Source organism: Panthera uncia, chromosome B1, assembly GCF_023721935.1.
Source record: "Panthera uncia isolate 11264 chromosome B1, Puncia_PCG_1.0, whole genome shotgun sequence".
In the NCBI taxonomy this organism is placed as follows: Eukaryota; Metazoa; Chordata; class Mammalia; order Carnivora; family Felidae; genus Panthera; species Panthera uncia.
In genome coordinates this window covers 2,152,230-2,179,625 of record NC_064811.1, presented here as the reverse complement: position 1 = coordinate 2,179,625, position 27,396 = coordinate 2,152,230, and the positions used below count along the sequence as shown (strand labels likewise).

The 27,396-nt window shown below is 47.0% G+C and overlaps 1 protein-coding gene across 1 annotated transcript in view; it reads right to left on the bottom strand.

Moving 5' to 3' along the window:
* The window catches only part of HTT (huntingtin), a 150,628-nt gene that overhangs the window by 98,055 nt on the left and 25,177 nt on the right, over positions 1-27,396 (bottom strand). Inside the window, exons 4-16 of the mRNA XM_049630212.1 lie at positions 23,068-23,127; positions 22,596-22,675; positions 20,879-21,017; positions 18,252-18,393; positions 17,140-17,318; positions 11,603-11,804; positions 10,392-10,439; positions 7,894-7,974; positions 6,183-6,544; positions 3,404-3,527; positions 3,034-3,152; positions 1,123-1,234; positions 732-869 (exon numbers count right to left, since the gene is read on the bottom strand). Coding sequence (XP_049486169.1) covers positions 732-869; positions 1,123-1,234; positions 3,034-3,152; positions 3,404-3,527; positions 6,183-6,544; positions 7,894-7,974; positions 10,392-10,439; positions 11,603-11,804; positions 17,140-17,318; positions 18,252-18,393; positions 20,879-21,017; positions 22,596-22,675; positions 23,068-23,127 — 1,786 coding nt within the window. The remainder of the gene's footprint in view (positions 1-731; positions 870-1,122; positions 1,235-3,033; positions 3,153-3,403; positions 3,528-6,182; positions 6,545-7,893; positions 7,975-10,391; positions 10,440-11,602; positions 11,805-17,139; positions 17,319-18,251; positions 18,394-20,878; positions 21,018-22,595; positions 22,676-23,067; positions 23,128-27,396) is intronic.

Sequence of the window (27,396 nt, the reverse complement as noted above, 5' to 3'; positions counted from 1 at the left end):
GGGCGATCCAAATCTAGAAAAGACTTGAATATAGCAGCCGTGAGTGGTAGAAACTATTTTGGGGTTTAAAGATTCCAGCTTCATCATAGCCTTGATATCGCACAGATTTTCTGGATTCTAATTCCAGGTTGCCAGTCAATAATCAAAATTCCAAGATTTCACTTCAAAAAAAAGATGAGAGAAACTCAAACCACTCCACACTTACCTAATATGAATTCAAGAGCCCAAGTGTGTCCCCCTCGCCCAAAGAAAGGGAGAGAACGCGGGAGGACAATTTTAGAAGTGCGGTTCCTCCCCCATTTATTCCAACATGAGAGTGTGTCCCAGAACGTGTGGACAGGAGACGGGATCTGCTGTTCTCTGCTGGTCTCAGGTCCCACTTGTCTCTGAGTGTGAACATCTGGCCTGGCTGAGTGTGACCCAAAGCAATTTGGATTATACGCGACTTGTGCTTTGGGTATAAATGCAGCATGTGTGTAAACTGGCGCTTACGCTCCCAGCTTTCTGTCGTTTTGCCACGTGTGTTCACACTAAACACTGCATCTACACGGAGTCCAGAGAGCTAAAAACACCGCTAGTCCTATGTTTTAAATAGAGCTACAACATAGTTCAAATGCCACCAAGTAACTCAAAAAACAGATCAGTCTAAAACTAACATAGCCAAGATGATTTGAAACAGTTCTCCAAGTACTGATTCGACATGAGGAAGGAGGCGTGAACTCTCAACATACCAGGGTACTCCACGGAGTCAAGAGGTACTTTGTAAAGTTTGCTGAAGAAAGACTCAGGATGAAGGGCCACAGCGGCTCCCACACAGCTCAGTGCCAGCGCCTTCACGCTGACCCTCACGTCCCTGTCCGGAACCAACACTGCAAAGAAACCACCTCGGTCACCTTCGGCTTCAAGGCGGTAAACATGCGGTGGCCACGTAAACAAACTAGACCCAGTGACCCAGCTCCCTCAGCGTCCCCTCGCCGCTCCCGTGGGTCAGCCAAAACCAGAGCTCACGCCCAGCTTCTACTTCCTCCCTTTGCTGCACAACGAGGCACAAACTGGTCACCATGTTGACCTTGAAACCTAGGTATTTCCTTCAATGCTGGACCTGCCCTGCTATATACGTACCATTCTTCTCCCCAGTCAGCAAAAACGAAGCCGACAGAAGGCGGACACAGTGGACAAGAGGAACAGAATCGTCATCGGTAGACTGTCCTATGTCACCTTTGATCCGGCAAGGCTACAACAGAGAAACAAGACCCTTTGTTGTCCGTCTTGTAATCAAGGAACCAATACATTCATTCATCAGCGCATTCAACAAACAGTTCCAGAGCAGCACTTATGCCGGGCGCTGGGGATACAGAGACACCCATCTCCATCATACACAAGCCTGACCTCACAGATCGTGGCGGAGCAGGATCAGAGCGGTCAGAGGCAGGCCTAACACGGGGTCACGTGGGCCGTGGCAGGGACGAGCTCAGCGTGCAGGGAGGGCACGCGGGATAGAAGGCAGCCGAGACCTGGCATCAGGAGGCTACTCGGGAAAAGACGGCATGAGCCATCATCTGCAGCACAAGGGGAAGCTACTTCGACAGAGGAAGAGCCCTATGAATGCCCAAAGCCGAGAGGGAGCAGACCTGGCTCAGAGGGGACCTGGAAGGAAGTGCTGAGTCCACAGGATGACTGAGCATCTACAGAGGGACTAAGTACAGAACGCCCTTTCTCGCCCTCAAGGAATTTAAAATTAACTGGGAAGACGCTTACATGTAAAAAAGTAAGCAATTCAGAGATATTTTACAAACAGTTCAATGAATAACTCAACAACAACAAAAACCCAAATGTGATTAAAAACTGAGCAAAGGACTCGAATAGACATTTCTCCAAAGACATATAAATAGCCAGTCAGCACATGAGAAGATGCCCAACATCACTAATCATAGGGGACGGCACATCGAAATCCCGGTGATCTACAATCTCACACCCAACAGAATGGCTGCTGTCAAAAAAAAAATCAGAAAATAACCAGTGCTGACGGGGCTGTGGGGAAACTGGGAGCCTGGGCGCTGTCGGCGGGAACGTAAAATGGCGCGGCCGCTGCGGAAAACAGTGTGGCAGTTCCTCAGAAAAACCTAAAACTAGAATTACCGTGTGGTCCTGCAATTCCACTTCTGGGGACACATCACATCCAAAAGACCTGAGAGCAGGGTCTTGAAGAGACACATGCGCCCCCAGGTCCACACAGCATCATTCGCACGGGCGGAAGATGGAACCCAAGTGTCTATCAGTGGAGGAACAGAGAAGCAAAATGTGCAAAATGCGGTGCACACGTTCAGCGGGACCTCACTCAGCCTTAGAAAGGAAGGACATCCTGACACCCGCCACCACACGGGTGAACCTGGACAACATCATCCCAAGTGAAATAAGCCAGTCGCGAAAGGACAAATACTTTGTGACTTTGTGATCCCACTGATAGGAGCTTCCTGGAGGAGTCACATCCACGGGACACAAAGCAGAGGGTGGGAGCCAGGGGCTGGGGGCGGGGGCAGTTAGTGCTTAACGGGGACGGAGTTTCCGTCTGGGGAGATGGAAACAGTCCCGGGCTGGAGGGTGGTGGCTGCGCAACGCGTGGCACTTGTGCCCTGAGCTGCCCGCTTTGCGGTGGCGATGACGGCAGTTTCTGCCGTACGTATTTTACCACCATGAATAAACTAATAAATCAATTAAATGAACAAAACCAAGACAGGCTGCAAGACTATGCGTGGCCATCAGACGAAAGGCCCAATCGGTGTGAGCCAGGTCTGTCTGGGAAGGACTCTCAGTGAGGCGGACCTTCAGGCAATTCTCAAGGATTTGGGGCGCGCCTGGGGAAGCAGAAAGGAAGAGCACACCTAGGAAGAGGTCAGTACTTAAGGCGAAATGGCTGAGCAGGGGCTCAGAGACGGGAAAGCTGGGAGCACAGCGCACAGACAGCAGCCACGGCAGTCTCAAGCGTTCACGTGAGCTCAGAATGCTGAGTGGGCTCAGGCCTCACTACCTCACCTTGTTTTCTTGGTCTCCTGCTTCGGCAGTTTCGTCTCTTGAGACAAACGTATCCACACTGCTGTCGGAGGGCCGCCGGCTGTGGCCCATGCTTTTCAATAAATGTGCTTGCTGAAGGGCTTCAAAATCAGAGAGATTGGGACTGAGTGACGAGTTTCCAATTCAACAGCAAATATACATTTTTACACAAAGCCCACATGAAAGTATAGGACTTAGATCAAGAAAAAGGACAGTCATTCCTCAATTGATCTTCCTCATCTGCTATTTACAACTCAGAAAACCAAGACATCTTCTAGGAAGCCACGGTAAAACTGAGACGTTGGGGTCGAAAACAAGACGGCTCCATAGCGCACCGCGGAAGTCCACGTACCAGCTGCGGAGTTTTGGAAAGCATCCACGTCTTCCTCCGGAAGAATGCCCGCGGCCTCCTCATCCTCGTCCTGTGGCTGTCCGATCTGCATCCCCGAATACTGGCTGTCGGCCCCATCTAACACCTGCACGGTTCGAGAGGGGCTGGTGAAGGTTCGGATGGGACGTCACCGAGGGACAGGCTCTCCAACGTGGGTAGGCAAAGGCACAGCCAGAAATCACAGGGACCGCATCTTATGTACTAACACAAAGGTCATTTCCTTAAATGCACAGACATGCACGCATATAAAATCCAGTTCGCTGACCACACGCTGCTACTACGTTATAAAAAGCTTCACAGCTATAAAAATTCAAAAAAATTCCAATCTGAAAATTTCTCTTTTTGACATTAAAAAAAAAAATCTTTGTCTTTACAAGAAAATTTTATAGTAAGTCAAAAATGAGGGAAATCTTTTAGACAAAAACCTAACACTACACCAGGTTAAGCTTCGAAGCTGCTAGGACTAAATCAACTAAGTTCTGGACACAGTATGTCATCTACTTAGCCAAAACTTGGATTATGATTCCATATTGCAAAATAAAATATCCGCATTCACTTGAAATCCCATGTAATTTGCCTGAAAACTGAATGATGGAACCTCACTCCGTACACTAGTAATTACTGAAGTAAATTCTGTATTATTTTAAAAAGTCATTCCAAATCCTTACAATTAAATAAAAAATGTCAAGCTACATGTTCCAAAGCAACCCAGAAAAGAAACAATTTCCTCCACTATCCTAACTAGTTTATTAAAAAAAAAAAAAAAACAACCTTACCTCAGTTAAAAAAAAAGAAAACTTACAATGAGAAATCCTACAATGACAAAAACCAATACTTTTTGAATATCTTACTACATGCCAGGCAGGATCAAAAAGCACTTGACACGTATGGGCTCCTGTAACCTTCGTGAGCCTTAAGGCACAAGCACTGCTGTCCTCAATCTATGGATGAGAAAACTGAGGCAAGAGGGGACACAAGTGCCCCAGACTGCACAGCCAGTCAACGACAGATCCACATTCTGGTGGCTCCCTGCAACAGGCCCCTGAACCACCAGGCTGAGCTGTCTCACGAGGAAATCCCCCAGCCCCTTCCCTTTGCTTCTTCTGTCTATGGCACTTATCACCACCTATTTATTTGCGTACCGATCGACTGATTATTGGCTTATTATCTGCCCCCCCCACACACACACGCACACGCTCTAGAATAGGGACAATGAAGCTATGACCTAAGGACCAAACCTGGCCCGCCACCTGTTTTTATAAGCGAAGTTTTATTGGAACGCTAGTTCGTTTACATACTGTCTATGGCCGCTTTCACACAGCAGCAGAGAGGACCATGTGACACAGGCAGTATGGCTCAGAAAGCCAAAGACCTTCGTTGTCCGGCCCAATATGGAGTTCTGCGACTCCCACTCTAGGATGTTAGCTTTCTGCGAGCAGTTCTGCATGTTGTGCCCTCTACTTATGCCCGGCCTGGGAACAATCCCTGGAGCTTAACAGGCGCTCCGTGTATTTGTTCAGCAAACAATTAATGATTACATATGGGACATGGAAGTACCTCATAAACTAGAAAGAACTACGCCAACGTGGAAATTATCAAGGAAAGATGTTCATTCTCTACAGGCCAGAGAGACCCGCAGAGGCCCTACTCCCAGCACTGTTACGCAGTGAACCACTGGGTAACCTCGGGAGACCAGAAGTTTTCAGAATCTCCTATGGTCCTTCACTCCTATTTCTAACAAATTCACCAGAAATCATCCACTGTGAAGAGGCAAGATACCCATGGAAACTGGTGCAATAAACACACACCAGAATCTCCCCCCGCCCCACCCACTTAACACACTGCTCCTGACCCAGCACTCTCCCCGACCTTCCCCTCCCTGCATACTGGTCAGAACCTGCTCATGCTTTTCTTACCCACTGGTCCAGTTATTTGTCCTCCAGGGCCAGGTTTTCTAGTTAAAACCCTAACCGGGAGTGAGCTCCCTTCTCTACCCAAGGAACTCAATCTGCGTGGCCATCAGAAATCCCATGCACACGACAACTCAACAACTGCTCAGTAGGGACAGGCGACTGTTTTATCTCCTGATTTGTCATTCAATGCTTCTGCATTTATCCAAGCTAAAAAAAAAAAGTTCTTAATAAAATCTATGAACTAGTAACAGAACACTCAATAGTACAAATTGCTTAAAAAAAAAATGGGGTGTCAAACTCAGTCTAAACTTTTCCTGAACTTTTTGATGAGACCATCCCCGAAGTGTTTCTTGTCCACTAGCTCAGAGATCAGAAGTACTTAAATCCATGCTCTATAAGATGGGATATGTTGTAAGAGGTTTTGAAAAGGGAAAAAACATTAAAATAATGCACAGTATTAATGTTTTTAATTACAATGCATTAAGACCACAGATCTATTACCAACAGGCTCCTTATGGATTTCTTAAATAATGATTTGATCTGTGCCCAACAAGTTCTTACAGAATGTAAAATGCAGTTTTAGCAACATTCATATCATCAACTAACCTAATTTCTGACCTCCATGTTCAACACAAATGCCACTCAGCCATTTCCTTCAGTGAGGTTCTCGGGTGGGTCTGAACTCTCCATTAACGACCTAAGCTGCTGACCTCTGCACTCTTACTAGTGAGTCACATGGGGAGAGGGAAACAGGCAGGAGGGTCTGGGTCTGGGCCTCCAGGCGAGGCCTCTCTGCAGAAACCGGGGCACCCTCTGCACCCACTTACGATTTCAGAACTGTCTGAAGGGGTCACAGCTGAATCGGGCCCTTCGGTGGTGGTCTGGGAACTGTCACTGACTGGGGAGGAGGCCTGGGTGCCATCGTTCAGGTCCATGGCTGGGTCAGACGGGACGGCGCTGATCTGGCTAGAGCTGTGGCTCAGGATGTCCTCCTCATCCCCGTCGGTGGCAGCACTCGCCAAGTCACAGCCGGTCAGATCCACCGAGTCCGGCTGCAGGGTGTGCTGTGAGCGGGGCTGCTCGGTGATGATGTCGTGCCCCACGGAGTCGGCAGTTGAACCGGCGGAGCCAGGAGTGGAGACCCCAGAAGAGGCCGCCAGCTCACCACCAATCTCACCCTTGACTGAGGCTGAAGACAAAAAAACACTCATTCCTCAAAGGGCCAGGAAAAACGTTCAACAGGGACGTTGAAATCAAATGTTCACAAAATACCCCCAAATTCACTGTCACCAAATGTTTCAACTGCAAAAAATCGTGAAATACCATGAAAATGTGAACTAGTATATTTCAAAAGCAAGACAACAGTGCATTCTTCAAACATGACTAAAATTGTGTTTCACTGTATTCTTGACTTACCTTTTTTTACTCTTACCATGTCATATTAATAAAATAAGGATTCTCAGCAGATAGTTTTAAATACTGTCAATATTCTGAAGTGGGATTTCACTGTAAAACCTGAAGCACGCTCAGTAACATAACCACTTCAAGTCCTTGAGCAACAGCTCCAGCCAGGGCTTGGAGCCACACAGAAAGATTTCTGTGCTTCACAGGCGGCCTGGCCTGGGACGCGAGGCGGGGCGTCTGCGCACTCTCAGCCAGCAGGGCTCGGAAAGGACAGAAAGTCACCGTCTCTGTGAGGTGGGCTTTCCTCCTCCCCAGACCCTGCTCAAGACCGCTAAGCCAGTCCTACCCTCCTGTCCGGCAAATGCGCAGAGCATTTTCCTAGCTTTTTTTTAAATTCCCACTAAAAAGACACACACGCACCACATAAAGTTCACTACAAGAAGGTCTACGCCATGCTGTTACCAGGGGTCATTCCTGGAGGCCCCAAGGGCCAGTGAGCCCTTGAGCTCAACAATACTGCAGACGGCTGTAATTTTGTTTTGTTTTTGTAACTAAAAAAAAAAAAAAATCTATTTCTACTTTGTACAAGTGAATAGATAATCACCACTGGAATTTTTCAGATTTTCCTTCCCAAATACCATAGCCTTATTTCAGCTGTCTAAAAATAATCTTTTGGATAGGACTGTACAATCCAAACCACTCTCATTTAATCCAGTTATCAGTATCTTAAGCAACGCTTATCACTCATAAAGTGAATAAAGAATCTGTAAGAAATGTAAATTTCTTTCAAGTTAAACTATCCACAATTTTAATCCCATTTTACCCTCACAATCCCTGAAATTCATGAGACACTTACCTACCATCCCCTACTACATAAGAAGACTTATGCTCAGGGAGCATAAACCTAATTTTAAAAGAGCCTCAACCAAGGAAAATAGCAAGTATTTGATGCAAGAAAACACACAGACACGTTTCAAAGTAAATGCTCGAAAAGAAGCATGGGTTAGCCACCATTCGAGCGAGCTGGCTTCACCGCTACCCCTCAGGAGGGGCAGGACAGGGGTAGGGAAGGTGCAGGGAAGGGGCCAGTAGAGAGGAGGGAGGGGAGCACCACTGCCCCTCCCTCAGAGCTACCTGCGAAGGCGGGGCTGCTGCCCTCCGACCTGGACTCGGAGTCATCCTCCAAGGCTGCTGCGTCTCCGAAGAGCACTTTCCCTAGGAAATGATGTAGCAAGAGTCCTTAAGCTTGCTACACGAAGGACTTTAAAAATCAAACAGATGCACATTCTAAGCGGCAAATCATAAGCATATTTAGTTCACTCTCTCATAGAAGAGTATATGAAATATATTTTTAAATAAAAGTATTTTTATACGTCTAGTGTGCTAAACACAAAGAAGCCACAATATGATATTTAGATATTATTAAAATCAATAAACCTACATGGAACAAAGTTAAAAGCAATGATTCTCAGACTATAACACCAAATATTTTAATAATTAATAAGTATTTACTGACTTAGACCTGTTTTTTTTAATAATTTATATTATTATTTAATCTTGAAGATTGTTAGCTATGGCTGGAACCAATTCTGTTGGCAACCAGAGCACATATGTAACTACCATGCACCCGAAACTAGCATAGTGCTACGTGGTAACCAGCTGGAATTAAAATAAAAACTTAAAAACAAAAAGAGTTCAAAAACAAAACAGAAAGACCCTGAAGGTCTTTCCTGTTCTCTTTTCTCTTTTCTCTTTTCCTGTTCTCCTGTTCTGTTCTCTTTTAAGTTGCCAGACTCTGTGGCTGACAATCAGAACTTGATCTGGGAGGATGGGATAAAGTTCATCTTCTACACAGTCCTAAAAATACATTTATCAGTTCTTGGTTTCCAAATTATGTCAATTTATAGTATATTAGTAGGAAAAAAGAAAAAAGCCGTAACGATTTAATTGGACTAATTAAATCATTATGGTTACATTACACAGAGGTCATTAGATGACACTATAGAAGTCATTATTGGCAATTTCTGACTTCTAACTTCACTACTCTTCAAGAAATAGGCCCTAGGTGTGATAACGTCCAGAAATCTATACAGATATGACATTAAAGGAGGAAAAAAGACAAAGAAAAAGCAAAGGATACCCAAACTCTAGATATAATTAACACGGCAACTTGATTAATCTACTAATAGAGTCCTTTATTACAGAGCAAGTGGTTTACCTTGAGGAAGCAAATTAAAATTCCACCCTGTGCACTTGGGTGTTAATGAGAGCAGTCGCTGTCTTTGGAATCAGGGGTTTGCCACTCTGACCCAAAGAGCCCACCTCAAAGGGTGCAAGGTCAAGGCTGCTGCACCCCCGCCCTGCCATCCTACATTCAACATCCACTCTGCTTCTGTCTCCCACAGATTTGCAGATCTCACTTGAAAAAAAAGGATTCTGCAACTATATCAAAAAAGCTTAAAAACCACAGGTCCCCATGAAAAAGGAAAACAAACAAAGCAAAACAAAATAGTAGAAAAACAAAAAAGATATTGAGGACACAACAACCTTCTGGCCAGAAGGAAACAACTCATCTCAGTGGTGGGAGTCAGCCACCTGTGTCTTCTTCACAGGGAAGGTGACTAAGCAATAAGGCAAGTCTCAGAGCAACTGAGCCACCTGCCTGAAAAGTCCCTTTCCCAGAAGCCTCGTGGCCTTCAAACAATCTCGGTATTTCACCACAATCCCAAACCTGATCAAGTATGCCACTATCATGGCCCAAATATTATTGATTCTAAGTTCTAGGAAATGTTTACTTAATCCAGTCAAGGTAGAATATTATTCCTGTTGAGATCCCATTCGATACTGCAAACAGTATTAGGCATTAGGCTCTCAAGCACTCAAAAAATATATGTTGTATACCAATTATACCTCAATAAATTGTAAAAAAAGATTAGTCTTTTAAGATTTCGAAACAGAAAATGGCAGCAATTCTTTCCTATGGAGATCCAGACCAGAAAATAAAATACTTGGTGTCGTAAAGTGTTAATGTGCACCAAAACTATCACACTATAGATCCAAAACACTGTGATTTAATAGAAATAAATTGTATCAGAACGTTCCGGCATGTACAAAGCTAAATAGGGTTGAAAAACGATAATCAGGCCCAAATTAACCAAATAATTAGGCAGACATCATTCCTGACTAATACTAAACAAAATTCACAGAAAAGGAAGTTAGTTTTATAAAACATAACACAGACTCTATGAAGGAGTAGGCAAACCAGGACAGGCCCCTTTCTGTGAATAAAGCTTTGCTGAGCACAGGCCACGGCTACGGGCTACGGCTGCCTCCCGCCCCAAGGCAGAGCTGAACCGATTAGAGACAGGAAGGCCCACCAGAGACCCTTTACAGGAAAAGTTTGCTGACCCCTGACCTAAAGCATTAGAAATTTATGACACAACGATTCTGATATACAAGCAATTTTCCAAGGCCACCCTACAGAACCATTCAGGCCCAGTTATGAGATTCCAGCAATGTTTATAAATACAATCACTCTGCTGAGAAGAGACACAGGCACAGTCGAAGGCATTACAGAAATACAGAAAAAGCAGTGAGACCCAACATAAGACTCTGAGTTCTGAAATAATCACCTTTTTGTTTTCTTGAAAGGACAGGGCTGCATGAAGAACCCCCTCCGGCTGTAAATCACAGAAAATGACAGATGAAAGTAAGGTGACAAGCTGTTAAAATCCAGAAGGAATTTGAAAATCTTCAAAAAGCTTGATTCAGTTTTAAAACTAGAGAATGTACGAACATAGTTCCACAGGCAGTGCTGAACCACCACAGCACAACGCTTTAATTTTGACACATGAAAATTATATCAACGTTCAAATATACAGATCTAAAGATGGGCCCTAAAATACCAAAGAAGCTCAAATAAAGTGCATTTAAAAAGTCAAATGAAAGACATTAGAAATCTCAGATTAGCTGGTCAATTAATAATCAAATATAAATTTTCATTAGAAACAATCATTAGAAATTAGTATTTCCGGCAAGTGTTTGTAAGGTGTGCGTTCCACAGAGGAAAGGATTCTTCAGTACACAGGGCCGTGAACAGGCACATTCTCATTTTCTGCTCATGGTTCAGGCAAACATTTATGTTCGAGCGAGGCAGCAATTAGGCCTCCAGTCACACCCTCTCGGCTGTCAACGCCGTGAGCAAAGGCCGTGCCACACACGCGCTGCGCTACATCGACCACACGCCGCCGGGCCCAGGGGAAGCCTGGAGTCAGCGAAAGCCACAGGAGCCTCCTCTGTGCCAGATCCAGTGCTAGAGGCCACGCTTCGGGGATCCCCATCTACTCCAGCTCCCACGGGCAACTCCAGGTCAGACAGGGCCCACCGGGGCTGGAGGAAAACCAGCGGTCAGTCTGCAGGGCAGCACCGTGCAGGGATTAGGGCCCCGTCCCCAAAGGCTTAAAGAAGAGTGGTGGGGGAGGGGGGGCAGAGGAAGGGGTTTCCTAACGTCTCTGCCCTCAAGGGCAGAAAGGAACTCTAAAGCCCCTACAGAGACTTGAAGATCCCATCTCGGGCTGCGACACGAGGGTCCTGGAAACACTTTCCCTACAGTTTTCGTTTCACGACGGATGAGATGGCATGTGGAGGCAGCCGGGTCAGAGTCGAGAAGCCGGCCTTAGACGCAGGCCTCGTTCTGTCACCTGACCTCTCCACACTTCCGTCTTCCCGTCTACAGCTCAGGCTTCCGAGGGACCGAAGGGCGCCCCGCTCGGCACAGGGCGGGCCGGCCGCCCGGCCGGTGAGGGAAGCGGGGCGTCGCGGGGACGACCGCCGGAGAACATACCTAGGAGCTCCGCGATGCTGCCGCTGCGGCTCCGGCCGCCGGGCCCATACTGCGCGCCGCTCCGCTGCCCGCCGCCCGGCGCGGTCAAGGCCTGCAGGAGCTCGGGCGGGGGCGTCCTGAAGAGCTGTTGCAGGAGCTCCAGCGCCCCAGTCACGGCGTTGTGGTCTTGGTGCTGAGTGTAATGCAAGGTCAGTTCGTAAACCTGGAAACACAGGGACGAGTGTCATCAGCATGGTCTCTAAAACATGTCGTAGGGTTCGCTGCTTTTGAGTCTTACGTTAGCAAATTTGTGCCTTAATTTCTCCTCCTAGAAACGTCTCCGTCACGTCTACCAACGTGGTCACGGATTCCGTGCCGTGTTCTAAATTCCTGGCACGTTGTCCGTGGTCAGATTAACTCCTTACAAAAATGAGGCACTTCCACAAGTGCCACACAGGCTAATGAAGACCTGCCTCTGCCCAACCAGCGAGCAGGAAGGGAGAAGAAAGCTCCCGTCCGTGGCCACTGCAGCTCGTCTCACAGTCAATGCAAGAGGCACTGTCCTGAGCACCACGGAAAAAAAGTTTCCAAACCTTGTTTTTAACGTCTATTCATTTACTTTTGAGAGAGAGAGAAAGAGAGAATGCGCGCACAAGCTGGGGAGGAGCAGAACGGGAGGGAGACACAGGATCTGAAGCAGGCTGCAAGCTCCAGGCTACGGGCTGTCAGCACAGAGCCCGTTGCGGGGCTCGAACCCATCAACTTCTAGGTCATGACCTGTACTGAAGTTGGATGCTTAACCGACTCAGCCACCAACCACCCCAAGAGTTTCATTTTAAAAGCATCGCATCCAATTTTCCTAGTGCTCTTAATACTATATTACATTATATGAACACACTGCACTCTGTTACCTTTATTTCTTTTTTAATTTTAATTTAATTTAATTTTTTTCAGTAACCTCTACACCCAACGTGGGGCTCAAACTCATGACCCCAAGATCAAGAGTCACATGTTCTTCCGACTAAGCCAGCCGGGTGCCCCTCTCTTTCCCTTTAATTAGAGTTGCCGGACAAAATACTAAGCACCCTGTCAAATTGGAATCTTAGATGAATAATTTTGCAGCATAACTATGTCCTGTGCAATTTCAGGCATACTTACACCACAAAATTATTTACGATTTCTCTGCAATTTAAATTTAACTGGCACCCTGCGTGTTTATTTGGTGAATTGGGCAGCGCTACCTTTAATATCCTAAAAGTAATACACATTAAAAAAAAAAAAAAAACCAGTATAGAGGGGATAAAACAAAAAGTAAATATCTCAGAGGCAGCTTCTTTTAATCATTTGTGTCTAGCTCTTCTGAGGACAGCCTCTATCACCACAGGCCTCGGGTCTACAAACTACAGTCCCCGTACGGGCCAAACCTGCCCACCACCTGTTTCTGGACAGACAGGGGGGTGGGGGGCGCACAGCCACATCTATCGTCCGTGGTGGCCCTCCCGCCGCGGTGGTAGAGCTGAACAGCTGGCCCTGCAGAGAAAGGTCGCTGCACCCTGCTCACGATAATCGGCTTCTACCTTGATTTCTGAAGCCATTTATTTTCAACAAACTTTCTATGTAAAATGAAGAAATAAGCACTTCACACTTCCTTTACTCATCTACCCCCTCCCAAATTCTGTTAGCATCATTACTTCATATTATTATTATTATTAATTATTTAAAATGTTTATTTATTTTGAGATAGATAAAGACAGCGCAAGCAGGGGAGGGGCAGAGAGAGGGAGAGAGAATCCCCAGCGGTCTCTGTGCTGCCAGTACAGAACCCAACGTGGGGCTCAATCCCATGAACCGTGAGATCATGACCTGAGCCGAAGTCGGACGCTTAACCGACCGAGCCACCCAGGCGCCCCTCAGTACTTCGTACTAAGATTTATACCATTTACATACTATGTAACACTATTCAAATCATATGTGCTTTGCCTAGAAGTTGAGTCTAAAAATGGAATGAAGGGGTACCTGGGTGGCTCGGTCAGTTAAGCGTCCAACTCTTGATTTTGGCTCAGGTCATGATCTCACGGTTGTGAGTTCAAGCCCCGCGTCGGGCTCGGTGCTGACAGCTGGAGCCTGGAGCCTGCTTCGGATTCTGTCTCCCTCTCTCTCTGCCCCTCCCCCACTCATGCTCTGTCTCCCTCTCAAAAATAAATTAACGCAAATAAATATTAAAACTCCAGCATGTATCTTATCACGTGTACATACACACTATTTACTGCAAAGGCCGTTCATGTGACCGGACCCAAAAAGAAACACTTCATTTTTACTAGCGCTGTGTCACTTAAAAGAAAATGTCCCAAAGATAATAAACAGATTCTCTTTTCTCATAATCCAAGATTTGCTTAAAATTAGTTAACACTGGAATTTGCTTTGTAATTGGAGCATAACACCCTTTAATGAATCTTCCTGGTTCTCCTAGAACTGCTCTTCACTGCTCTTTCCCCTCCTTGTAAACACATACACGCGCCTTTTTCCCAGCTTCTTAATCCTGACATTCGCCGTAGGCAGTTTCGTGGAGCTCCTCCAACCCCCGTTTCCAATCTGGATGGTGTGCTGCTCACCAGTCCCTCCTACAATACTTCTACCACATTTCTGGGTTGTTAGGTCTTGGTTTATGGATTTCAGGCTTTCCTCTTTTTTTGTATCTATTTCTCACTTTGCTGGAATACACCTTCTAATAAGTTTTTCAAAAAGCATACAATGATAAGCAAACTAAGTTCTTGCATATCTAAAAGTATCCAGGAGGCCTAGGTGGCTCGGTTAAGCATCCAACTCTTGATTTTGGCTCAAGTCACGATCTTAAGGTTCTTAAGATCAAGCCCTGCATCAGGCTCTGATCTGACAGTATGGAGCCTGCTTGGGATTCTCTCTCTCTCCCTCTCTCTCTGACCCTCCCCGACTCCTGCGCGAGCTTTCTCTATCAAAATAAACAAACTTTAAATAAAAAAATTTTTTAAAGTATCTATATTTTGCCCATACTTACTTTATAGTTTATAATTTAGCCAGGCTCAGGATTACTTTAAGTTCTATTTAAATATACTGTAGTTAGCTAAATTACATTGGCAGAGTTGAACTTCTTACTCAAAACAATTTAAGTCAGAATGGCTATCAGCCAAAAGAAAATGGATTACAATATGATTTAGAGATAATCGTGTCTTGCATGCTCGTTCAGTGCTGTGCAGGATCATTTGCTAACTTTGGAGAAAAGTCACCATTAAGAAAATGAGTACTTAAGCACCGCACCCCATACCCTTCACTCGGTCCTCCCAGGATTACTGCTGCCCCAGTGTGACGTAGTTTCCAACATCCCTCTAGCCTCACACGACTTTCACCAGCGCCCCTGCTAATCGGCGAGGAGCCCTGAGACTTCGCGGGACCCACATCGGTTCCCATCTGCACACGCGTGCTCACTCCTTGGACTTGGCAAAGGCTGTAGTCTCTGCCTATAAACTTCTCCCACCTCCGGGCGTCTGGTCAAATCCTACCCACCATCGGCATCAGCTCTTAACCAAGCCTCTCGGGCACGCCTCCCTGACCTTGGTCATGCAGGGGCCTCCTCACTTGTGCTTCCACAGCACCCCGAACCCACAGCCTCACCATGCCGTCTAGTGATTATTGGCTTGCTTCTCCCAGTAGACTAATGATCTCCAACGTTTCTTGACCAAGCAGCATTTCTTTAAACATCAGAAAAAAATTCTGAGTATGGATCTGCAGTACTTACGTATTTATTTTAAAATATTATACGAGTACTACAGAGCTCAGATATCATGCACATCCTAAAATGTGTACTGAATCTGACAAGACTCTAGCTGGTTATCGATTTATAAGAAATACAGAAAACAAATATGTTCACTTACAAAATTGTAAGCAATCAGACTGCCAGGACTGCCACCGGACAATCTGTCCCTTCAACAAATGGACTCACGATGGAAGTGACCATCAGACCAAAGAGAGTCACGGTCCTTGTCAGCCAATCTCACTTGCATACTGATTCCAAAAGAATAAAGTAAACAACTGACAGGATGAGTGGATAATTGATGTTAAGGAAATGTTCTTTTCTTTTTAGGTGTGACCATGGCATTGTCATTAAGTTGTAAAAACAAAGAAGGATACGAACTGGTATACTTGAAGATACAATGACTGGAATTTGCTTCAAAATAATGCAAAAAAAGGGATAATGAGAGAACCATAATTGACCCTGAGTTTATAATTATTAACACAGGCGATAATTACTAAAGGCTATTCCACCTGCGTTTGTATGTCTGGAAATCACCATAATAAAACGTAAAACAAGCAAGATAAGAATGAAATAACCATTTTTTAAATGTATTATTACCTCTAGAAAACCTGTTTCCTCACTAAAACATTCAGTAATGGTTTTTTGAGAGGGTAATATGTAATCGTCCTATCTCCTGAGAACGTCATTACTGATATTCTATAAGACAGCAGAAGGACGGCTGGTTGGAGTGAACTGTCAGACCCCAAACTTTGTTAGAGCCTGCTCCTTCTCAGTTATTTTTCATTAACCAGCACTCCCAGGGCCTTACCATGCACCAGGAAATATTCTAAGCACTTTACAAATATTACCTAACTCAATGCCTAAATCATTAAAGCATTACGTAATCTTCGAGTCATCAATTCTATGCAAGAATTATTTTAAGCCACTTAAGATTTTGTACCCTACAAAGTTTAGGTAAGGAACACAACTCATAAGTCCACTTGGCCCAAATAAATACCTATGAACTACAACGTCATCGATATGTGGAAAGCAGAAAACAGAACCAAGGCACCCCTCTCCAGACCCCAGGTTGTATGCCTCGACTCCTATATACACCATATGACCATGTGACTTACAGGAAAGGTAAGGGCTTCAGTAGCATCCAGTACACGAAATATGGTGAAAACCCTAACATGTTAAGCCAAGCTTATGAAATTGCTTGAAACGCAGCCACACTCAAGGTTAACAAAATAACCTGGATGAGCACACCACAAGGAATGAAGTCAACTGCTGAAGTCAGCTGCTGATCACATCGTATCAGAATGTATACAGGGTTTCTCTATACTGCAAAGAGAAGTTTTAACATATTGTTCCTATGCCCCAGGGGACCATGTTCCTAACTCCCTGGGTAGAGAGACCAGTACACCAGACCACGGGTTCCAGGGGCAGAGACCACACCGAAAGAGCTCACCACTGCATCCCCAGCACCTGCCCTAGTGCCAAGCACACAGTGGATGCTCAATAAATACTTACTGTACGAATGAGCACATTTCATGAGTCCTGGCTTTACAAACATGAGGCATTCTCGGTAGCCTCATGAGAGATTACCTTCATGCAGGGAATGTGCCATACAGACGTCACACAGCTAGGGGTCGTGACCTAGGATCGGAACCAGGTGGCCCAGCTGCAGAGACTATTAATCCTCGGCTCTGCCATTTCTCTTCCAAACTATTTGATTCTCTGAATGTCATTTATATACGGGCACTGGAGTGCGCCACGTGGCTCCTACCTGGATGAGCTGCTCAGTTGAGGGACAGACTTCCATTTCTTTCCGTGTCACCCCAAAGCTGCCTTTCAGGCTCGTGTCCTTGACCTGCTGCTGCAGCAAGGGCACCAAATACCTCAACGTGAGCAGCACTCCAAGAATCAGGAGGGTAGAGTGTTCGTCCTCAACAGGAACCAGCAAGCCTAGAAAGGCAGCAGTAAGATTTCTCATCATCATCTGCTTGGAGATTCACAGCTCCACTCGTTTAAAAGAAGAGATCCACAGGAGAACCGTATTACGAGGTTGGCAGTGAGGAATCAAGATGGACAAACATTACTGTGGAAAAATACACAGGTATCTCATCTTCAGGCCAAACCCCGGGAGTGGCTTTAAAGGAGCAGCTTTACATCCTGGGCTGAGCGAGGCCCGTTAGAGTGAGTCTGGCTGCATCTGAAAGGCAGGCAGTTCTTTCATATCAAATGTCCACACGGCCCCCTCAGCGCTGGCTAGCGTTGACTTCCACAACCACCCCAAGTACAGGAGAAACCGGGAGCAGACCCACACCTGCACGGGGAGCCTGCGAGAGGCCTCAGGGACTCACTATGCTCCTTGCTGGCACGTACAGTGTGCGGTCTGCGGCACGAGGGCCAGGCCAGGTGCGCGGGGTGGCACGCTGCCTCACAGCCACTGCCCTGCAAGCTGTCCTGGGCACAGAGAAGGGGCCTTTTCCTAGTCACCACAAAGGCCCGACGTGGGCTCATCGCAGCCTCCCCATAGTTCCCGTTCAGTGGTCAGCCGGTGCCAAAGGGCCTGGGCTGGGAGATGAGGGGTGCCCGATTTTAAAGAATTCAAAAGCTGTGTCTCAGGGGGTGCCTGGGTGGCTTAGTTGGTTGAATGTCCAACTCCTGGTTTGGGTTGAGAGTCGTGGCATCCAGTCCTGCATGAGGCTCTTCGATGAGTGTGGAACCTGCTTAAGATTCTCCCTCCCTGTCCCTCAGCCCCTCCCACTGCACACACGCTCTAATTAAAAAAAAAAAAAAAAGAAAAGAAAAAGAAAAAAAAAAAAGCTCTGTGTCAGGCAAATGCGAGAGACTGTGCCACACGGTGGGGAAAATCCCAACCACGCTGCATCTTACCCAGGAGCACGTTCAGTAGCCAGCTATAGAAGTACTGCGTCCTTCTGGAGTGCTGGCAGATGGTCACTGCTGAGCCAGCTGCAGTACGCCGAATGGTAGGCGAGCTTGACTTCAGATTCGCTATGAAAGCCTTCAACAGAACCTAGGGAAACACAAATCCAAGTAGACAAAAGACCAAACTCCTATGAAGCTTATCATTTTATTTCAGAAAACGTAGTCCAAATTCTCACAGAGTGTAGGTTGTAAACAAATGGACTTTCCTGTAGCATCCCAAATTCGGGACGTTCCAGAGCAGTCTGCAAACATGCAGTCTACTTACTTCCCTATAAAGTGTAAGTAGGGACCTTGTTCAGGACGTACGTCCTGTACCCAAGAGTGAACACCTGAGCTTCTGGAAAAGGCGTGCCCACGGCATTTGGGTATAGGGTCAGCAAATGACACTGGAAAATAAAGGCAGTAAAAAACAACAACGACAACAACAACGAAAATGAAAATGACAAAGTCAAGGAGAAGAGAGTAGTCACCAACTAGAGCCACGTCCTAGCCTGAGGGACGGCTTGCAGTTGTGCTGCTAGTGTCACCGGGAGGTGCTTCCTGGCCTGCAACACCCGCGAACAAGCTGGACTGCAGCAGCACAGTGCCCGCGGGTGTCTCCTAAGGGGCAGGAGAAGACGCCTTGGTCTGAAGCAACAGGCTGACCCAAAGGAGATGGCGCTAGAATACCAACGGTGGCCATGTAAGTCTTAACAAAAATATCCAAAAAAGGCGTGTTCACCTACTTTCACGAGTTTGGAAACTATCGTACGTAAGAACCAGGTAACAATTAAAAGCACAACAAAGAGTTACAGCTAATAAACCAAAAAAGATAAAATGTCATCCTAAAAATACTCGACCCCGAAGGAAGCAGGCTCACAGAGGGAAAGCAGGCTCACCATCCATCACCTCGGAAAGCTCACCAGGGGACAGGTCCCTGCCATGCACCTGCTTCCAATCAGCTTTTTAGAGTCTCACTCAAATCTAAATGCACAAGTGCCAACGTAACAGAGAAAGACCAGAACAGAGGAAGTCAGAAGAAACAGAAGTCAAAAAAAGTTGTCAAGAAAACTGTAATCCATCCTCAGAAAGAGAAGAGTATATTCATGAAGCAGGAAGAGGATGCCAGAAAACATAATCATTCTGAACACAAGGAGCTCTTAGATATTAACGAACACAACAGAAGGGTTTGAGATGGACGTCTAGAAAGTACAGAAAAAAGAAAAGGAAAACAGAAATAAGAGATGACACAAATTCTATCAAAACAAGGAAGTATGCCTAGAAAGGTAAAGGTATGGCATCCAGAAATCAGGCGTCCAAAAGGAAAGCAGCAAAAACAATTCCTAGGATGACAGCAAAGAAAAGTCTGAAGATACGACTGCACCTCAGGCCTAAAGAGCATCCAGACCAGACCGAGGCAGACAGCTGGAGAATTCTAGGTCAGAGGACCCCGGTGGAGAAAATGGACCCAATACATGGTCTGCCATGTGCAGAATTGCACTGAGACACATTTTACAAAGCTGTTGGAAAGTATGAGAAGATATCAATGGCCAAAGAATAACAAGCAAAATAAAAGAGAGGCAATTATTAACTCCAAAAAAACCAAAAAGTTCTACATAGAAATAGAATCATAGCACGGAACATCGTTGTGACTATTACTTGGGCATGAAATGCCACACTGAATACTAATGTAACTACAGTAAGAAGATGGAAGCCAGTTAGAACTAAATTTATCACTCATTTAAAAACAAACAAACAAACAAACAAACACAAAAAAAACCAGGCCACCTAGCTGTATATTGCTACGATATATATGCTATATAGCACGTTATCTAGAAATGTGGATGGAAATGCCAAAAGAAACACTAACAAAGGAGTGGCCCACAAAAAGGAGGAAGTCAAGAATCCTCATGTGGCAGGGTCACAATTTCTGGTCATTAAAAATAAAACACAGGGGCAGCTGGGTGGCTCAGTCGGTTAGGAGTCCAACTCCTGGTTTCGGCTCAGGTCGTGATCTCACGGTTTGTGAGTTCAAGCCCCACATCGGGCCCTGTGCTGATGGTATGGAGCCAGCCTGGGATTCTTTGTCTCCCTCATTCTCTCTCTGCCCCTCCCAGGCTCACTCTCTCGGTCTCTCTCTCAAAAATAAATAAACAAACTTAAAAAAAATTTAAACTAAATAAAACACAAACGTGAGTGTGGAGGCTGCTTATTTTGCTTGTTGGGCACAGAACAGAGGTCAAGTGGTCCCCACTGGCTGCAGGGGACCATCAGTGAGCTTTCTCCTGCCTGCACTTCTGGGACAGTCACCTCTCCGCAGCTAGGTTAAGGAGTCCACCTAATATACCAAGAACCAATCTGTTCTAGAAAACCACCTTCTGAATTTGCATCTATAAACCATCTCCTTACTTAACTCTACCCCACAATAAGAAAGCAGAAATAGAAAGAAGCTCTCTGTGTGCCTCGAAATAATTAAAAACATTTTAACTTAAATTATGAAGCACAATATAACTCAAGAAGTGCTCTCACACGATGGCCTGTCCAAAAAGCCCACAAGACTCATTCACATTTGTGACTTACGGTGATAATCATACCTTAATTTCATTGTCATTTGCAAAATTGCCAAAAGAAGCCATAATTTTAGGGACAGCTGCAGCCAAGGTCTCCTGAACAGATTCCTCGGGTCTCTTGCTTATTCGAGTCAGGCAAGGCAAAAGGTTTACCAAGTAAGGCCTGCATGTATGAAAGGAACATGAGTTATTCTTCCAGGTCTACTTCACTGAGGAATAGAAACAATTAGTTTAGTACCTGTTAGGGAAGAGCCAGTTTTCATATGCAAAACAGTCCTTAACAGAAAGTAGACAAAAAGATCAGGGGGGCTAAATGCACACCAAGTTCCAATGTTGGGAGACGTTCATCCTTCATTTCTCTGTGATCACACAGGACCCTCACCTTGTTTGAAAAACCGTTCGTAGTAAATTATAACAGTGAAGTATTCATATTTTAAATCAGAAAATAATAGGTAACAAATAAAAGTTAAGAAATGAAACATTTTCTTGGAAAAGGAGCTTTGCAAGGAAATATTTTTAAGTGTTCAAACTAAATACGGTCTTCGAGATAAGACGTGGCCCTCCAGAGAGGAAAAGCAGACCGTGCGGGATGCAGGAGAAGGGAGTCACTGGACAGCAGAGCGGAAACCACAGGAGACCCCTCACAAACACGCGCCCAATGTGAACAGGCGCCCTCTGGTGGCGGAGAAGAGCAAGCCCACACCTGGGACTAAGGGACTATTTTGCCTGAAAAAAATACACCGGCCACGAGGAACAAAGAAACGTGCAAAGAAGCAACATCAGGCCAATGTGCTAACAGACAGTGGCCGAGATGGTAGTCAGTGGAGGCAAGATCTCCCCGAGTAAGGAGTCCGGATTTTATCTCAACAGCTCTGGGAAATGACTTTCAGTAGAAAGTTTAAGTAAGGAAATGACATGACCCGATCACATTTTTTAAGGTCACTTGGGCTGCTGTGTGGAGAACTTGGGATGTGCTGCTTCAAAGATATAAAAAAAAATTCAAAATATGGATAGTAAAAGAAAAATGTTGCACAAAAAGAAATTTCCTTAGTGACGTATCTCCACGGCCACATAAGATTCTTGTTCAACTCAAAATCAGTGGGATAAATCGTGGTTTCCCACTAACAGTGAGGGTCGGGGCCCCTGCACCGGCTCCTCCGGGACGCAGCCCAGGGCCTCTGGACATCAGTCTTGCTGGTTAAGGAGAAGAAGGCACAGATGAAAACCAGGGACTTCTTTTGATTCTCAATCCACTGGGGACAGACGTTCCCACTAGTCAAACTTCATTCAGTTTAACACTCACAGTTCGAACCCACATGAGAGACAAAGGCATATTTCTAGAGAATTCCTACGGCAAGCAATGATGAGACCGGTTCTCAACCTTCAACCACATGACGAGCATCTGCTCGGCGACGAGCACGTGCAGACACGGTCACCGGGGCCGTGCTGCCACAGAGGACACACGGGGAAGACCCCGCTATCCTGGGGGGCGTGCCTCTGTCTCTTGGAAGCGTGGGTGGACAGAAAATGAACACGCACACCGACAGTGCCCCAGAGTGCTCCTGAGAAGTGCTATGATGAGAACAGAAGCAGGAAACACCGGCCACGACGGGGAAGGCAGTGGTGGACAGCGTTAGCCGGAGCTCAGGGAAGACACTGGAGCTGAGAGGTAGGTACAGAATCCACAGGAGCTGGCTCCCCACCAACGCACAGCGCTAATAAGCCAGAGCGCACCGCCTACCTGCATTTCTGAGGCCGAACCAGGTGAGCCAGCTCCGCAAACCTCCACAGGGCAGCACGCAGGCTCCGGGGAGCGCCATTCTGAGGAGGGGGTGCGGGGGGAGCGACACGTTACATTTCCGAGTCAGGGACACTATGCACCAAAGGGTCCTCACAGACACAAGAGCATCTGTTTGTTGCTTATTTCTACGTTTTAGAGACAAGGCCACGCACAAGCGTAACCGCTGCAGAAACGTCGCGGCCGAGGGGCTTCACTTACACGGATACAGAAACTAATTCCCATCTCCTCTCATAAATAATGAAATAATGAAGAGCAACCTTGCAAAGAAAAATAAAACAGTGAAGTCTGCTTTACCAAACAGCATTTCCTTCCCACATTCCCGCTTATTAAATAAAAGACAAGATTTCACGTCTACCGCTCCGTGCAGTGACACAGTCACCACTTCCCTCAGTAAGAGAAAACAAAAGCCTACCTTTTTGATTTCCTTATAGAGTTCAAGCTGTAACCGCGGAAGATTCGAGTCCATCAGCGCCTGCAACGGAACACAAGAGAGCTGGTCGCAGAAGGCTCATTCCACCAGCAGCCCGGAAGAAAACTAAAAGGCGATTAAAATTTCGCTTCGGGAGCAAAGTAGAACAGAAGAGCAACTAAACCAAGAGCCTGCTCGTTAAGAAAGAGGCACATATACTTGGGAAGATACTGAATAAACTAGACACAGGTCATTCACTTGAATAAAAACACAGAAGCAAAAGAATTCAACTTGATCTATAATCAAATACTACATAATACTGAGGTTAAATGGTAGATGGTTCAAATTCATTCTAATGCTCTTATATCAAACCCTTTATAGGTCTTCAGCAAGAGAAGAAAACACCTGAAAGGTTTTTCTTCATTAAAGAGCATTCTGCTAGATGAACCAACATTAGCAACGGCCTGAATGAGGTCTGCGGTGCCAGCAGGGCGGGGAGTCCACTTGGAAGATGAGAGCCCCTCGCTCGACGTGGGAACACTCGTCTTGGCGGGCACAGAGCCCTTGTCCTTTCCCCAGGTCCTCCCTGGACGCATGGGTGCTCCCAGCCCCATGGCTCAGAACCCACAGCCAGCGAGGAGCCTCGTGCTCCTCACAACACATTTCTCGCCCCCATCCCTGCTCACTTAGGGGCCAAACCAAAACTAATGGCCACGAGGTCAACTTCAACCCAGTGAGAATGGCTGAGAGCCACCACCAGCTTGCCCGCACAAAGCCCATGTCAGAGAGGTCTTCTCGGGGTGGAAGGGAAGGAAAGAGTCCTGGCCCCCACCCTTGCCCCTGGGAACCCTCTCCTCTGAAACGGTACTGCCGATGGCCTGTCCACCAAGAAGACAGCAGAGACATAACCAAGCCTCAAACCAAGCTTCTCTCATGCGATACACAGCATATGATGGCTACAGCCTGAGCTGGTCTGAGTAAAACTCAGGTGACTCACCTACTGGTTCGGTGAGCTTTAAAGTCAGAAGCAAAGCTCCATTTGGGGAGGTTCCAAAGTATAACAATATCTCAGAAATGTTTCTTTTAATTCTTTTTTTTAACGCTTATTATTTATTTTTTGAGAGAGAGAGAGAGAGAGAGAGAGAGAGAGGGAGAGAGAGAGAGGGAGAGAGTGCGAGCAGGGGAGGGGAAAAGAGAGAAGGAGACACAGAATCTGAAGCAGGCTCCAGGCTCTACGCTGTCAGCACAGAGCCCAACGCGGGGCTCGAACTCACGAACCGCAAGATCATGACCTGAGCAGAAGTCGGACACTTAACCAACTGAGCCACCCAGGCACCCCAATATCTCAGACATTTTTAAATCCTAATCCTTCCATTTCAGCTTGTACTAAAAATCCTTAAATGAACACACCAAAAGACAAACAGGTATCAAGGCGCTACTTGCAAATAAAACCAGAAGGTATATCCCAGTTTTATTTCACGTTATGTTTTATAAGCTAATCTCAAATTTAGTTTGTAACAAGAGAAAACAAACCCTCAAACCCCTAATAACAGCACAGAATCGGGGTTCCCAGACCCTGGGGACAGCAATCTGACCCTTCCCTGCTCCTGAACCTTCCACACTGAAGCAGACATACCCGCTCAGCTGCCAAATCGAGCCTGTGACGGCCCGCCTCTGCCTCCTCGCTCACGCTCCCGGGGCCACCGTCCTGGCCCAGACCTCACTCTCCCAGGCCTGGACTACTCAACCTCCCACGTGGATCCTCAGTGCCCAGGTCCCTCTCCCCTCCAAGGCAGGCACACACTGTCACAAGGCTACTCTTCCAAAATAAAGCTCTCCGCCGACCATGTCGAAAATCTGAGAGCTCCTCATCCTCTACCAAATGAAGTACAAACCCTCGGAACTGGCCCTCAACACCCCCGTTCTCCGATGACACACACTGGAGCCACCCTCCTCGGAGAGCCTGTAGAGGCTTCCTGGGCCTCCTAGAGGCAGCTGTGCAGTGGTCAAGAAGCCCCCCATCTCCTCACTCATCACCACCTCCAGGAAGCCTTCTCTGCCTCCCCAGATGAAGTCACCTCGAGCTCCTGCCCGCCATGAGGAGTTGCCAACGTCTCTCAGAACTTAGAGTCTGTGCCATGTACTGAACTATTTCTGTGAAAAGATGCTTCTCCACCTGAGACTGAAAGTCACATGAGGCAGGAGCATGCTGTTGGGCCACGCCGGGCATTTTCCTACATAAATGAAAAGCACCACGCATCCCACTGCTTAGGCCATGCTGAGCCCGGTCCTCATGAGAAGCACAGCAATACTCAACAGAAGACCAAAGCCCAGGACGTGACTCCCGGTGACGGTGTCTGTGTTCCTGCCCTCCTGACAGCGAGCCGAGGGGCCGTCCGCGGGCTCCCAGACCTGTCCTTCCTCTGCCGCAATGACAGCAAATCAAGCCAGACCTGGTCCCGTCCCAGCCTGCTGAACCTGCAGACCAGAGCATCTGGGGAGGCACGGACCTGAGTGCAGCCAAACCTCACCATGCCGACTGTAAGCAGAAAGAAGTTGAGAGAGGCTGACCTCGTCTTAACGTCCAGGGACATAACAGGAAATCTTTGAACCTCTGCCCTGGGAGGCCTGACACAGAGGAAATGGGACAAAAGTAGGGAGGTGGCCAGGCCTCAGGTCACGAGCCAGCGTCACGGCCGACAACCACCACACATTCACCAAGCTATTCTGTCCAGCGGCTCTCAGAAACAGGTCACCGAAGAGGACAGGCTTAAAAATGGAACAAAGCTTACGTGTCCAATGGTCAACTCAGAGCACTCTGGGGCCACACTGTCCCCTCTGCCCTCCTTAGTCTCCCTCTTGCCATGAACCAAGGCATGGTGCCCTCTTTAGGTGCTGTGATTCTAAGCATCAGATTTAAGAACTGAAATATCAGAAAAAGCCCAGCCTGGCCCTGCCTGCAGGAATAAAAAAAGCAAGCCAGGATATTTAGGCCTGGAGAGAAGTGAACACAACTGAAAAAGGCCATCTGCAGATACGCTGCGGGACCCCACGCACATGTGTCGCCGACGGGTCACGCGGCACAGGGAGCAAGGGTACCTGGCCACTGGGCGTATGTCGCGGTGGGAGGCGGGGTGCGAGCGAGAGCAGGGGGTGCGGGCGGAAGGAGAAGACCGGGTGGCTGCCCAGAGATGGGGGAGGGCCTCCCTAAGGCTGCTCCTGACAGAGTGAGCTGGGCGCCGTGGCTACCGAGCCCAGAGAGCATGCCAGCCAAGAAACAACACGCTCCCGGAAGGGAAGGATTCCTGAAGACCGCGGAGTCCGTGTGACGGCAGAGAGGGCAGCTGGTGCGCTCGCATGCCCCTCAGTCTCCTGGGGTAAGAATGTGAGAATCTCATCATCACGAGACTACACCTCTTGCCGCCTGGAGGACCAGTGAGGGGCCAGGATGGTGCTGAGCACATCGCCTACACCACCACCTTTGACCCTCACGCACAGACACACACACACACACACACACACACACACACACACACACACTCCTGCACACCACCAAACCTTGTCTGATTCCCTTTGTAGGTGAGGAAACCGAGGCTCACAGATTTACATACGTTTCTCATAGCTGTTCAGTTGGTAGGGGACAGAGGAAAGACTTGAAAGCAGTTCTCCTTCACCCCAAAATCCACATATGCTTTATCAGCCCGGTAAAGTGCCTCCGTCTCCCTGAACGTAGCAGGAGGGAGGGTGATCCTCTCCCGGAGGAAGGCTGGATCCGTGAAGGAGGAAGGAAGGATAACTGCTCGGCCAACGTAAAATGCGACCACTCTGCAGAGAAAGCCCCGGGAAAGACTCCAAAGAACAGTTTGATTTATCAAGACCCTAACGAGACGGGAAATACTCAACTAGCCTATGTTAGCTCGGGGTCCTTGGTTCATCTGGCCTCCACGGAAAACCAAGAGACGGAGGCTCTTCTCAAAGGCTTATCTAAGTGTCACAAGTGGAACTGAAGGCAGTAAGAAAAAAATAAGAAAACCAGAAAGGTCCCCAAAACAAGGACCCCTGCAGGGAAGGAAACAAGGTACGTTTTTTTCCTTAACCATTATCAAGAGCTAGCTTTTGGAGGAAGTGTCAAGAACTGTGCCCGAGACCCATCCTCGGTGCCCACGGCCTATGGTGGGAGCACTACGTATGGACACACGATCCAGAAGGCCCGTTCACAAACTCAAAGGTGGCCTAGAAGAAGTGACCGGGATGGGCTGGGGACACTAGAAGAAGGGCAGAATGAGAAAAACCAGGACAGTTTTCCATTGCATTAGGAATTGTGGAAGAAGG